Genomic DNA, 15,627 nt, shown 5'->3' with positions numbered 1-15,627 from the left:
ACAAAGTACTTGCCTGACTTTATCCCTGAATTTCACTATTGGCACTTTTGCTCGAATCAGCTGAGGTCGCTCAATGTACCTTGCTGAAAGAGAGAAATATTTAGTTAAGTTTCATGAAAGATGCCTGAAAAAAAAGCTCCTGGAGTCAAACTGAGTGATCTAGAGCAAACAGAAGCTTACTACATTTAACAAAAATATTCTCAGAAGGATGGTGCTAAATTAGGTAACATTTAGCAACTGCTGTGAAAGTGCAATCTAGGAAAGAGTATAAAAATGCAGTAAACATTAGAAGAAAACAATAGCTCAAAAATTTTCGGCAGGAAATACTTTCAAGAAATTTGAACATAAGGAATGCCAGTCTAAAGTGCCTTCAACAAGAAGTACTTACATTATTCAGGCTTTCTATCACCATTACAGATCAAAAATAAGGGGGTGAGAACACACCTATATACCACACACCCAGATAGCTAAGCCCAGCACAATGTTACAGCAAGTGGGACATGATCAGCTGCATAGTTTTTAACTGAGTCTAATTTTCTTATGGTAGAAACTATTCATTTTACTGATAAAAAATACTGGTGTAACTGCACCTTCACTGTGCATAGATAATGCTTAAATTTTCACTTAAAATCTGCTTCTTTGATCAACAGAGTAAGTACCAAGAAAGAGTTTTCCCAATGAATTAACCCTGGAAACAGGGAATATGATTTGCAGATAATATCTCACTTTCAAACAAAGATGGAATAAGTTCAATTTACACTTTGCTTTAAAGGAGATAGGATATACATTAAGTACATATCACAGGATTGCACCTCAGATGATTATCCTCAAAGTATCAATACCCAAAATCAAACGCACGAACCCCTGCCAGATGCATCCAGTGCCACCAAGTGCATCTTTGCACTTCACTACCCAAACTGCTGTATGAGTCCATGTTACCTGCCACTTACCAGTTCTCAGTATCTCAGACTACTGAAATGTGTGCCATAATCCTAAATACAAAGTGTCCACAAGACAATAATGGAAAATAAAGAAAAAATGAGTCTGTAGTTTAAATGGCACGTGCTTGGGCAAGAATCACAGTTTGACTAATTTCTTATGTTGCAAAATATAGGTCATTTGAATTTGACTATAGTTAGCTTCAGACATTTTCTACTTGTTTCTGTAAGTTAACCTCAAATTAGCACTCACAAATGTGAAAAAGATAGTAGTGCAAATTAAAGATAACCTTAAATGAAAGCTGATGTTCACTTTTTGGGAAACAAATTTCTATCAGTTTGGATAGTTACTTTGATTGAATACTGCCAACTCTATTGTGCTTGGGTGGCATCTTCAAGTGAAACTCTTCAGGACTTTCTAAAATTGTTTTATGGATATGTTGTTTGGACAAATATGACGAAGTAATCCTTTACTTATATTTGAATGCATATATGATCCCAAGCAACAAATAGATAGATGCTCACACAACCTCTACCTTCAATACATACCCAGAGAGAGAAAAGAAAAGTCAATCTTACCACCTTACTATAAAGAAAGAACCTTACAGCTGGTTCTGTGGTCTATCTTCACTAGCCATACAATGCATTACAACTTACACTAATGTGTCTATTTCTACCTGTACCTGTTGACATCCAAATCCCTCTCCACAACTCACCAGAACATTCTGAACTTAAAGCTATGGAATCCTGCCTTCTTTCTTTGCCAAATTTATGATAAAGACACCTGACATATAGTGTGCAGGAGACAACTGTTAGTATCTAGCACAATCTCTGTTGTACATAAATAATAGACTGTAGTAGATGAAATATATACAGATTGAATAAGCATCTTAGTATGCTATCTTGATGCTATGACCAGAAGGTGTACACAAAAATCTTGTAAAGAATTTCACACAGCAACTTCAGTTTTGGGCATGTAAATGAAAACAAGTCACAGATGCTACTTCAGCTGTAGTGAAAAAAACATAATTGATCCAATGAAGACTAAGTACTGTCATCATAAATAAAATAAACTATTCATGCAGAATTTCAGATTAAGCAATGTAATTCTATCTTTTCTTTTGCAGAATAAATGATTAAGTGACTGTACAAAACACTAATCCCAAGCATGGTACAAGCCAAAAGGATCTTTGGCATCCTACACATACAGGCTGGTCTTGTTAGTAGCTTTATACTAACGAAAGATAAACTAGATATTCTGGCATAGAAATCTGAATGCAGAGTAATGAAGTACCAAGGACAGTACCATCTAGCACAGGATGAATTAATCATTCATGTCCAGAATTCACTTTTCTTGTACAGTGACATCTTTTTGCAAAACCATATTTAAACTGAACAAATGTTTTCTTCCTCTTACATTAAATAGTATTTTACAAACTGACAGAAAACTAGATACAAGCCCTAGAGAATGACAAACCATTAACAGAACAAAACATTATAAAGATACTCTCTACTGTCAATTTATTGTAACTGGCATATACTGATAACATCATACAATAAACATAATGTGTTGTATCTACTCTAAACTAAGTAAAAGAGTCATGCTATTCTAAACTCATTAAATTTCATCATCTCTGTGATGGACTAAAACAGCAGTGTAATTAATAACATTTGGTTTTATGGCAGAAAGTTTAGAGATGCTAAACAGTTGTGAAGAATTCACCAGGGAGATGTGGCAACGTTTCTAGGTTACAGCCCTTTGTTTTATCTCATATATATAACCTATTTATGAGCGAACAAGGAGGTAAGAGGAAAAGCTTGAAGATCTTAATGCTAATCAGGTAGAAGCAGACAGAGAATGAAGAGTGCTCTTCTTAAGACATAATGTTATTCTTTCTGCGTTGTGTTTGGAAAAATTAGAAAGATTTATGTTCACACCATCATTAAGTACATTATATTCTTACCTACTTGCAAAATCCTTCAAGGTCATTGATTTGAGCTCAAGTTCCCTACTAGACAACTCCTATGAGGATTACGTTCTGAAATCCTGTTCTGACCACTATTGCATTCCTTTGTAGAACTAAGAGAAAAAGTCCTTCTAATTAATTCAGACAGTAAGCATCAATGAACATAGTACAGCTGAACTGCCATTAAAATAAATCCTTCCTAGACTGGATTAATCTAAAGAGTAATAAAACTGAGGTTTAATTCTTGTTCTTCTTGTATTATATTCTTCAATACATTGTAACAGCTATCAGCCCAAATTCACTTTTCGTATTTGTAAAAGACATCAGTTTGATCACAGAGTTCCGCACGTGAGCCAGTATTGTAGAAATATACACATGCAGGTATCTGAACAAATACATCTATAATAAATCTATATAGATCTTTGAAAGAGGATGTAAGGATTGCAGTAATATCTCTCTCTACTCTAGCAGAAATACAATACCTACCTTTGAGACCAACATGTCACATAAAATACTGAATAAATATCAGAAGCCTCCTCCTGCTTGATTATGCAACTTGACAATTCAGAAAAGAACATATCTTTACTTCAGTCAGTATTCTAAGTGGAGTGACAACACAGCCCTTAAATCTGATGGCCTCGAGTTTCTTGCTCACATTTGTTAACTTTCGCAAGCCTAAAATGAAATAAGCTGGAGTTGTCATGAATGCTGAATCTAACTAGAGAAGTCCTTGAGTGAAACACTCATCTAAAAATTAGAGTTAATAACATAAAGAGTAAAAGAGTTGGCCCAAAGTTCTGAAGATGGTTTACATAAAAGAGGTGAGAAGCTGAGAAAAGAATGCATATAAGCTGTATAGTGAAGAACAGTATCACATACTTATCTTAGCTTTCATTTTTAAGTGTACAAGAACATCACAGTCCAGGAAAAAAAGAGGATGATGAGAGGTACAGTTAGAAAAAACACCCAAGTTTCTATTCTGTGGTAATGTAGTAAAAGACTAAAAAAGCTTAGAATACTACCCATTTAACAAATGCTTACAAAACACTCACAGAAAAAAAAAACACACCAAAACCCTTCTTTTTTCGCCCTTTAACTCTTTCATAATGCCAGACTAAGAACTTAGTTTTAAGAAGCACATTTCCTCCATTTCTGTGCAAATTAAGCCCGAATCCACAAATCCATAGAAGTGCTCACAAGATACACCATAGAAACTAATATGCTTTCCTAAAGGTGAAGAGAATGCATATGAATCAACTAGGTTCTGAGGGCTAGCTTTGGGAAAGCAAACAAAATAACTATTCCTTTCTAAATCACACAAGCTATTCTTAAATTGTGGATAAGGATTATATTTGTTTAAATAAGCTTTCATCAGAGTAACTGGAAAACCTCCTTGTACTGAACTTCAGTGCAATGGAAAAGAAGTTTGTAAATGATTTAAATACAAATGAAAACACATTATACAGAAAAGCATTTTCACTTTAAATCATGTGAACACTTCTGAACCTTATCTTATCAGCTCCATCTACATGATGCAAGATAGATGGCTAGATACATGAATTTATGTCCACAGCGGTGTTAAAATTACGAGATGATCTAAGAGGTCTACATACCACAGCTTACAGAATTAGACAGGAGCAGTAGTATCAGAGGCATTTTTTCTAGCCTCCTCTTCCAAAGAGCAATTAGATTAAATAAAGTTTACCAAAAGCACATGCAATGTAATAGAGAATTAGGAAACAATTCAAAGAGTGTAATAGCAGAAGAAAAACTTCCAGGGACTGTTGTCCCTGAGAGACAGGAATGTCTTTCTGTTAGCAGTACACCCTGGAAAACAAACTTGTTTTTGTCTAAAACTCTCTCAAACATCTCATGAAGGGAAAAAAAAAAAAAAAAAAAAAAAAAAAAAAAAAAAGAGACAATGAGACAGTAATTATTTAAATGCTCCTTTTCTGGTCTCTGAAAACGAACTAATTTATCACTGTATTTCTCAGCAATGGAAATTACTTGTATTACTTGCAAGTGTAACAGACTAAGCTCTGGACTACTTAAACAACCATCATACAAAATAGCAATAATAAGTTGTTAAATATCAGATGCCTGTGCTAAGACAAACACACCTGCTCTTCAAGTAAGCTTCTGAAGGACAGGTTGAAAGATCATAGAATTGTGGAATGTCAGGGATTGGAATGGACCTTGAAAGATCACCTAGTTCAATCTCCCTGCTGGAGCAGGAACACCTAGATCAGGTCACACAGGAACTTGTTCAGGAGGATTCTGAATGCCTCCAGAGAAGAGAACCCCACAACCTCTCTGGACAGCCTATTGCTGTGTTCTGTTACCCTCACAGTAAAGAAGTTTTTTTCATATTTATGTGGAACCCCTACATTCCAGCTTACATCCACTCCCCTTTGTCTTTTCCTTAGATGTCGCTGAGAAGATCCTCGCTCCATCCTCCTGACACTCACTCCTTACATATTTAAAAACATTACTGAGGTCATCTCTGCCTCCTCTTCCCCCAGCTAAAGAGACCCAGCTCCCTCAGCCTTTCCTTGTAAGGGAAATGCTCCACTCCCTTAATAATCTCTGTGGTTCTGCACTGGACTCTCTCAAGCAGTTCCCTGTCCTTCTTGAACTGAGGGGTCCAGAACTGGACACAACACTCCAGATGCAATCTCACCAGGGCAGAATGGAGGGGAAGGAGAACCCTTCTCAACCTACTAACCACACCATTTCAATACACCCCAGGATGCCACTGGCCTTCTAGCCACATATGCACACCTCCCTATTAAGAAATTCTGAAGTCTGCACAGAAATTTATAGTTCCTGTTGCCATTGCAGAAGTAAGGAGTGTCATCAAAGACTGTATCACAAGACTGAGAACTAGAGGGACAGTCTGATAATAGTAAATGACTGATAGTAGTAAATGACATGATTTTTAATAATTCAAGTAGTGGTATAAAACTCTAGAATAATAGAATCATTAACTTTGGAAAAGACCTCTAAGATCATCTAATCCAACCGTCCACCTACCACCAATACTGCCCACTAAACCATGTTCTTAATAAAACATCTGCATGTTTCTTGAACACCTCCACAGACGATGACTCAAGGACCTCCCTGGGCAGCCTGTTCCAGCACCTGATCACTTTTTCAAGAAGTTTTTCCTAATACCCAACCTGCACCTCTTCTGGCTCAACCCAAGGCCATCCCCTCTCCTCTCACCAGTTATATGGGAGAAGAGGCTAACCCCCACCTCACCACAACTTCCCTTCAGAGGAGAGGTCTCCCCCAAGACTAAACAATTCCAGCTCCCTCAGCTATTCCCCATAAGGCTTATGCTCCAGACCCCCCACAGCTCTGTTGCTCTTCTCTGAACATGCTCCAGGGCCTCCATGTCTTTCTTGTAATGAAGGATCCCAAACTGAACACAGCACTCGAGCTGTGGCCTCACTGCAGCTGAATGAATTTAGGGGGAGGATCACCTCCCGTGCCTGCTGGGTGTATTATTTCTGAAACAAGACAAGATACCACTGGCTTTCTTGGCCACCTGGGCACACCGCTAGCTCACATTGAGTCAAGTACTGACTAACACCCCTCGGTCCTTTTCCTCTGCACAGTCTTCTAGTCACTTTGCTCCAAGCCTGTAGTGTTGCAAAACCTCTTTGATGCAGGAGGCATTTACTTTTAGGTCAAGAACTACCCCATCTTCATCTGAAAGGAGCCTGAACAACTCATAAGAACCGCAAATCGACTATATGTCTTGGTACTGTAAAAACTTAAATTTTCCTCTCTGGGTACCCTAGTTAACTATCTCACAAGTATCAAGACTGAAAAGAAAAAACAAACAAAGAAACTTCTATACAGTCTTCTGTGAGTGACAGCTTACTTTACAAAAATTCTTAAAGTACCGTCCACAGAAATGCAATGCATTCTAAAAAAGCATTAGTCCACTAACAGAGGTTTCTGAAAAGGAAACCCACTTCCGTCACATCTCCCTTTCCACTCCTAGTTATGCTTCATGATTCAAAAGTCATTGAGTTCCTGCCCATACTTGAAGCCTACTAATTTGGGGAGCAACATTTAGGCTTTTCTATTTACTATCTATCAGTGCCATCTCACACTATAAGTAACATTATTATTTTTAACTTCAAATAATACTGATGATAAATAAATACTAATAATAAAGCTTGACAACCGAAAAGCAATTGAAATAGTTATAACCATGCATCAAAACTTCCAAAAATGCCAATAGTCTTACCACCTCACTGTAGTCTGGAACTTACAAAGTTTAGTACTGAAGAGTTTTTGGACTAAGCTGAGTATGTGCCTTGCTTCAGTCTTCTGATTCACCTGAAATATAATACTGAAGTTAAAGAAAAACATTGTCTCTAATTTAAATTCCTTATCCTTATGCAATAAGCATGTTTTACTTTTCAAATTAAGAAAAAATGAACAGCACAGAAAACATCCATCAATTCACACAGTAAGACACAAACACATATACCAACACATTCATCATCACTTTTAGTGCAGTAAAATTCAAATAAAACATACCCAATTCATACCCAATATGCCAAGTAGCTATTACCAGATTACACCCAGATAAAGAACATGAAGGGGAACCAACTCTACCCATATAAAAATGTAATTTGTTTCCTTCCTTTTCATTTATGCTCTAGTTCCTTCAACACAATACTCTATTTAGGTGGTTTTTTTGTTGTTGTTCAATCAATTCTCTCAATTAAAATTTTACTTTTACAAAACTTCTTGATTTTTTGCATATCAAGATCCTTCTTTCGCCTGTTCACTGAAATATGTGACTAAGAATCTAAATAATAAATGACAAAGTTGCACTTCTTAAAAGTAGTTCCTGCATCCAAAATGAATTAAGTGTTCTTTAGACAACCTTCTAAATAATCTTAGGCAACCTACTTCTGTTTTGCTCTCTCCATTTGTGAAATGAAGACAAAGCTCATTTTTAGAACACTCTGCTGGGTTAAAGAGTTTAGAAGGTTAACTTAGTATGTGCAATGTTACGAGACCCATGAATCATAGCTATAATCAGTGTAAAAAGATGTTATCAAATCAAAAGAGTATTGTACTTTTCTTTCATTTTAGAAGCCAGCCTTATAAAAGCACATACATTTTTAAATGTTATTGAATAAAAAGTGTTTAAGTTATTAGAGAGTACACCTGAACAGACTTTAAAACTATACATGTAAAAATACATATTTAATTACTTACTGGTTCTTCTTTAACCACCAAACATAAATCCCCATCACTTGTACGAGTGCCAAATCCATTCAGAGAGGACCCAACCAAAAAGAGCCTGCTACCTATACAAAAAGAACCACAGAATAAAACTTGATGTGACAGCCATAGCTGAGAGTAAGGAAGAATTGTGAACCTCAAAACATTCAAACAAATATTAAGTAATCAAATTCAAAACATACATGGAAAAATTCGCTGAATTTCCCTCTGGAGTTCTGATCTGCAGAGCTCTTTTCTATTCAAATCACACGTCTGTTGTTGGCATGCTTGAAACAACTCCAAAACCTGCTGACTTAACTTGACACACATTCAAAAAGTAAAAGATAAATGAAGTGAACATTCTTTCTTCTTGCAATTATAAGAAAAACAGAAAACTGCATTTAAAAAAAAATACAAATCCATATTATTTCACATGATCTGTTCCATCACTTTAGTTTACTTAAATTCATCTTGAACACCTGCCCTGAAGAAATCACTGTTATTTTTATTTATGTATCTTAATTGTTCAACCATTATCTTCAGCCTGCCAGGGAAAAGCAGTAAAAGACCAAGAATATCTTCTGCTGACTTAAATATCAACTGTTTGCCTACAAGTAACTAGGACAAAATGAAGTATTAAAACTGACTTATGTTGGCATCATTATTTTGTGCAATGCGAATGATTAAAGAAGTAATCAGATCTCCAGTGAAAACAGATACTAACTGATATTCTTCATCCATCACCATTACATGCTATAATAAGACGACATAAATATTAAAATAAATTTTTTGTCATGTTGGTGCAGACAAAATATTAACACTGACAAAACACAAGCTTTTTTTTTTTTTTTAATTAAAAAAAGAAGAAATGAGCTTCTCTGATGTCACTAAATGATTTCATCAGAATTCTCCCCAGTCCCATATCCTGTGACTAATGGACTCTTCTTCCTTCTTTCTTTCTCTTCCTTCATTCCAACTTCTGCTGTTTCTAAAACTGACATGCAGGTTTCCTCAATCAATGTTAAAAGCAAACAGCTTAAGCAAACAACATGTGGATTATTGAAAAATGTTTCAAATGCCTAGGATCTCAGTGGCAGCTACAGTCTTTGATACTCCTTCCAAGGACAGCTCAGCATTTGAGACACTGTGACAATGTTAAAGAGTCCTGAAGTTTTTTTGGCCTACCTCAGCAACCCTGTATCCTGCATACATAGAAGGTAAAGGTCAAACATGGTCACAGAAAGACAATACCTTATCTTTGGCCACAGGAAGTGTTCCCTCTTTAACATCCAGAAATGAAATATCTTGCAATCGAGGAACACGTATACTTAAATCTGGTACATAACACACATTGAACAGTGGAGATGATCCTGAAAACAAACATGCACTTTCTTCTGGTGAAGGCACGGCTTGGTTAACTACAGGTGTTTCACGGCGAGGTGAACGATATCGCTGCCGTTTGACATCATATGGAACACTTTGTTCACTTAGTCTTCTAAAGATAAAAAAGGAAAAGAAAAAACGTATTTTGCAAGCTTTTTTGCAAGCTTCAACCTATGACTAAAGAGTAGTAGTTACTGCAAAGAACAAACACTAATGATTAACTACGTGACTCTTTCACTACAGTGAAGTCTTTTACAGAACAGACAGTATGTCCATCTTAAATATCAGGGGAAATTAACCTGAAATGAGAAGACAGAACACAAAACTGCAGAAGTGCAGCTTCCATTTAGGTGAATTCACATTACCGCTTACCAAAACTACTTATACTAACCAGTTGAAACGAAATGTCAAGCTTAGTTAGGCAGGACAGCTAGGAAAGATGAATGTTGGTCATGCTATTTTTGTGATCATCTACTTTTTATTTTTTGTAAAATACATTTAAAAGAAATTTGCACTCAATCTGTTTAAAAGAAGTGCAATGAGGAAATTTTGTGTATCCTGAATACTCAGAGATTAATAAAATCAGTACTGGGAAGGGGAGAAAAAAAAACTCAACCAAACAACCAACTCAAATGTAGCATTTGTCATTGCAGGCTTAGATTATAGACAGTAAAATGTCATCCAGGCAAAAAAAAAAAAAAAGAGCCACTTTTTTTCTTGACACATCAAACTAATGATACTGGTTAGCCATACAGATCATAAACCTAACGTTTCATTTTCACACACAAACTCATAAATTTCTCCCGTAATTCACTTGTCACAGGAATTTGTCTATCTTTAAGAGACACAGTGATCTTAACAGAAAGTCCCTTTTCATCTGAATTTTTAAATAGAAATAAACTGTACTGAAAGTTGATCGAGATTTGAATATTGTGATCTACCCACAGAAAAGTAAATACAAGGACATTCAACTTTTATGCACCTAGTATTGCATATAAGCTAACTAGCACAACAGTGTTCACATAGTAAGTAAAAAGCCAACATGAAATCAAGCATGCTTGTATGTGTCAATGAATTAAGAATTAATGAAACTCGAATTATTTCTTGCTGTCAGAAAAGCTGGCAGCAATGCAGTCTAGGGACCAGGATAGGTAGTATTATCAATGAAATACAAAATTCTATTGAAGGGACGTCAAATTATCATTTCAGTTTTCAAGTGTGAGAGAAGTTCTGGTAATATTCCCTACCCTCAGTTTTAAAGAAAATCACAGTGTAATGTTAAATCCAAACATGAGACTGTTTCAACAGAAATAGCTTAAGAAGAGTCAAGTCAAGATCTAAGGATTAACTACTTGACTGCAAATCTTTTAATGCAGCAGAGCTTTTCAAGAGGAAAAAAGCATGCATGCAGCATCATGAAACCAGGAGCATCTCTAGTTCACGCAATGCCTATATGCACAATTATAGTTAAACACCATGTTTTCATTTGTAATTCCTTTCTGTTAACCTGGTTGAGAAACTGCACATAAGAAATAAATATGAAGAAAGATTACAAAATTTTCTCTGTATCAGATGATTCACAGAATTGTTAAAAAGCGTGCTAATATGTATCGACTACTATTTCAGAACTCCTAAGGAAGATAAGTAATCTTTTTCTAAAATGCCAAGAGAAAACCATGCTCACATCTGAAATTCCTTTTCCTTTTGCAGCTGAAGAAACAAAATTACCTATGTTTGTTTTTTGAGAAATAGGCAAATTGTTTCCATACAAATTGTTTTCTCCTAAAAAACCCACAAAACTTAAATAAGAAGTGCTAAATTCAGGCACCAAAAACCTAAACACTGTATAATTAAGAAAAGCAGAATAAACATTTACTTTTCCCACGAACACAGCACAGTTTTAACTTGCAAATATACGGAAGAGAACACTTATTGATACAAATCCTCCCATAGTCAAGCATACAAAGAATATGAGCTATCAAGGTATAAAAAGAAAATGCACAAGTCACAGTTCCATAAGGCCACAACTGCTGGAAAGAAAACTACATGTACCAGGCCACTTATGAGGACTAAAATACTAAACAGCATATAGAAGAATGTTTTGAAATTCCATGACATGGAGGAGAGGGGAAGGGAGGGGAGAAAATCATTGGTTTTGTTCAATATTCGCGAATTTTCTAACTAAATTCAACCTGCACAAAAAAATTAATATTGAACACATTTTGTCACATGCTCAGTACAAACAGAATTAAGTGGACACCCACCCACTTCCCCACCCATCTTACTTTTTTCCTCGGAAGGTTGGGGAAGGAGCAGAGGTATTCATCGGACTGCCATTTCCATAAGTCAATGGTTGCGGTGTACGAACCAGTGTAGTCGCAAGGTTCCCACCCAACGAAGCCCTGGAAAGACTACAGTCTATAACTGTTATTCACATAATGACTAAAATGCCTTTTTTTGAATTGCTTATTTTGCTCTGTATTATCAACTGATGCAATGGCATCTTGCACAGTACGCACAACACGGCAGAGAACTAAAACTTGTAAATCACTGCAAGAAATTATACAGCTCTGTTTTACGTAAGACACAGTCCGATTTTAAGTCTAATGAAGTTTAATGTTAAAAACACTAAAAAATATCCCCCCCACACAGAAATACTTCTTTCAAAAGACAGTTAACCATACTCATCAATTCAATCTCCAGTAGCTAATTTTACCATACTTACATTGCATTCTGAAAGTTAACATGAGCATTAATAATCTGCTGGTGAGAGAGAACAGGTCGTATACTTAAAGGAACCTTATTGAGGAAATTATTCTGTTGTAGATGTTTAGGAGGAAAGGGTGGACGACCCAAGTTGGAGGAGTTTGGGAACATGCTCCTGTGCTCGAGGTGAACATGTATCCTTTTACCTTCAATAAAAGCAAATAAACAAATGAAAATAGGCAACAAGTAAATAACAGTTACTTCCTAAACTTCTGGGTTCAAAAATTTGCATTATTTAGAATATTTTTCTATGTATTGCTTAAGAAAATTGTGATTGCAGGCTAGCTACATCTCCTTTCAGGACAAGATGGAAAATAAAAATATTGTACTTTCCAAGTTTCACAATTACCATTTATTTATTTTTAAATTTGCATTTTTATTTGCTCCCCTCCACTTTACATTTAATTTTAGAAAAAAAATCCATGAAACAAAATTTAAGATTTATCATCTCAAGGAAAAATAATGTGTTTGAATGGAAAGTTCCATTGAATAATCCAATTATTCAAAAACTATGTTTATAATATACTCCATCATAAGACCATGAAGATGCAGCTGGTCACCAAACATAAGCAAAATTAGTTTTTTTGCGTGATATTCAAAGAAGCTGCAGAAAAATAACAGCAATTGGAAAGTAAACTACTAATACTTAAAAAATAAATACATAGCATTGCTTTATACATATGTTTATACAATGGATTCCGTAACAGTAAAGTTATTTTTTTCTTTTGAATTTAAAATTTATTCTGGCACAACTGACTGCGATTTGATCTTCTACAACTGCACGGACTACGCATTAACAGAACTACTGAAGGAAAATCTTTGTCTGTACAACATGTTCAACTGCTACTGAATTGCAAATCCTCATACTGCACTGTAGGTTCAATTTATATGATGGAAACAACAAAAACTCAGAATTTACAGGTCAAGACCAGATTATAAGATTTTAAAATACCAATTATCAATATTCTATACCTCTCTCAGCTACAGTGAAAACTTGGTATAATTTTGAGGTTTCTTCAATTATGTTTTTTTGTCTTTTTTGTCCTCTCAGAGCTCTTATAAGAACCCTGCAAACAATCAGAGTCTCTCACTAATCATGAGCAACTGTGTTGGTTAATCTTAACACTCTGCATGAAAATATCGACCTAGTTATTACAACACAGTGATTCAAAATAAGAGGGAGAAATGTGTTAAACATTTAAACATTCAAAAATCAGAAGAGTAATGGCTGTGTTTCCCTAATTACTGTATCAAAACCTTTTGTCAAACCGATGCCATAGTAATGCAATTGCAAGAAGTGTTATACAGTAGTCTAAGTTCCGAATAAAATACCACTTCTAGGTTCTCTTAATTATCAAACTAATCACATACATATGACTGTGCTAACAGTTACATTAGTAGCTATTCTGTCACACTATGAAACAAAATCAGTTATTTCTAGCTTCACTGTAGTAAGATATCACATTTGCCACAGTCTTGACCTCATCTTTCACCTACCACTGCAAAATGTCTTCGTGCTCCAGCCTCCTCAGACAGCTCTGGCAGATGGTGCAAGCAGTATTAGCACAGAACCTATGCAAAAGAATTGCAAGGAGTTTATTTGTGCACAGTTCCTGCGACAAAAGGCCACTTGTCCTTCTCTCCCTCTCCCACTGCTCCCTGTTACCTGACATTTGTATGTAGTCTTGATGACACTTAAGCACAGCCTCAAACCCATGGCAAAGTACAAACAAAACACGTATCAAACTTGCATTAAGAGTGGAAACAGACTCAGTAAGGATTACAGTGAGAAATGTGTAATTTGTTAATGAAGGGACTTAATCTTCACAGATGCAAGTCCCTTAAACGCTCCCATTTCCACAGACAGCAGCTTAACAACAGGTAGCACCCCACACCTCTCTATGATCACCTCAGGTGCTCCTAGGGCATTAAACATGCTGCACAGAAGGTGATGGGTATATCTCATCAGCAACCTAGCAAAACCTCGCGTCACAACTGAGGGTACAGCTGTTACAGCAACAAGTTTTCAATCTTTAAGACTGCAAATAGCAGAGAGGGAAACGAGAGGGTGGGGGAGGGGGAAGCGACAGAGAGAGAGGGGGGAAACCAAAAGCAGCGAAGCAGTTTCCCTCAGTCGAAGCCGGCACAACGCAGCACCTCCGCTGCCCCACAGGAGCTGCGGCTGCGCCAAGGCAGCTCTCCGGCCAGTACCTTGAGCGAGACGGCGGGGTGCTCCCGGAGCACTGCAGCTCAGGCTCAGCCCCTCAGAGGGGCACTTCCTTCAGACAAGCGCGTGCTTCTACGGGAGGTAAACAAGGGACTGCTAGCACTCCTCCCAGCGAGCGAGCCCGAAGGCCCGGCCGCGAGGCCTTTCCACCGCCCGGCCCCGGTCCGGCTCCGCCACGACACGACACGGCACGACACGCCGCTGCACGCTCCCGTCGGCCTTGGGCAGGGACCTCCGTACCGTCGCACCCACCTCGACCGCGTTTCGCAGACGGCCGAGCGCGGCACAACCGGAAACAGGCGGCCAGCCCCGCTCGCCGGGCGCGAGCCCTCACCCGGATCCACACCAGGCGGCCGGAAGAGCCAGCGCCGCCGGCCCTCCCCGCCCGGCGCATGCGCCGCCGCCAGGGACGGGCAGCCGGCAGCGGAGGGGGCGGCGGGGCGTCGCCGTCGGGCTGCGGCTGGGCCCGCGGCCGGGAGTGGCGGCGGCGGCTTCTTCGCCCGCCTGTAAAGAAGCGGAGCGAACGCCTTCGTCAGGCTGCGCGTTCTGCGTCCGCGGCTGTCACTGTAGGCCGGGCACGTCCTCCCCGTGGCCCAGAACGGCTCGCGCTGCCGCCCGCGCCCCGTGCTGCCTTGTCATCATGGCGGCCGCTGTGCCCCGGGCCGGCTGCTGACACGGCATGGCGCCCTGCTAACTTGCGGGGAAATCCGCCCGTCACCCGAGATTACGGCTTGAAAAGGCTGACGTGGTGGTGAATTCCGTGTGTTTCAAGGAATGCTTCGTGTAGTCAAAATAGCCGAACTGAGAAGTGTCGGCTCAGCAATTGAGTTGAATTTCAAGTGGATTCTGTTATAAAAGCTAGTTAGGTGATAGCAAATGCGATTACAGAAAAATCAAAACCATTTCCTGCTGAGTTTGTTAAGCAATGTATGGAAAGCGCAGACAGAAGTGTCCTGATTTAAGAAAAGATTTTTTTGAAATCAGTTCATCTCACCAGTCTACAGCCAGGTGAACTGAAGGAGCATCCTTCAGTTAGGGAAGGAACATTAAAAAAAAGATTTGGAGAGCAAAGCTGCTAATTTAAAGTTTCATG

The 15,627-nt window shown here is 38.0% G+C and overlaps 1 protein-coding gene across 3 annotated transcripts in view; it reads right to left on the bottom strand.

The window, feature by feature from the left end:
* The window catches only part of TENT2 (terminal nucleotidyltransferase 2), a 41,424-nt gene extending 26,522 nt beyond the window's left edge, over nt 1-14,902 (bottom strand). The window contains exons 1-9 of one of the 3 annotated variants that reach the window (XM_031610183.2): nt 14,787-14,902; nt 13,805-13,879; nt 12,267-12,453; nt 11,827-11,952; nt 9,410-9,653; nt 8,362-8,476; nt 8,153-8,244; nt 7,192-7,258; nt 14-83 (exon numbers count right to left, since the gene is read on the bottom strand). In XM_031610183.2, coding sequence (XP_031466043.2) covers nt 14-83; nt 7,192-7,258; nt 8,153-8,244; nt 8,362-8,476; nt 9,410-9,653; nt 11,827-11,952; nt 12,267-12,418 — 866 coding nt within the window. In that variant the 5' untranslated portion in view covers nt 12,419-12,453; nt 13,805-13,879; nt 14,787-14,902. Of the gene's footprint in view, nt 1-13; nt 84-7,191; nt 7,259-8,152; nt 8,245-8,361; nt 8,477-9,409; nt 9,654-11,826; nt 11,953-12,266; nt 12,454-13,804; nt 13,880-14,518; nt 14,607-14,786 lie in introns of those variants that run through there. The other 2 variants (XM_090132676.1, XM_031610184.2) reach the window with 2 other exon arrangements.
* Between the last annotated feature and the right edge of the window lie 725 nt (nt 14,903-15,627).

The sequence above is a fragment of the Phasianus colchicus genome, chromosome Z (assembly GCF_987193195.1).
Source record: "Phasianus colchicus chromosome Z, bPhaCol1.hap1.1, whole genome shotgun sequence".
Lineage (NCBI taxonomy): Eukaryota > Metazoa > Chordata > Aves > Galliformes > Phasianidae > Phasianus > Phasianus colchicus.
This window is presented reverse-complemented; position numbering and strand designations above follow the sequence as displayed.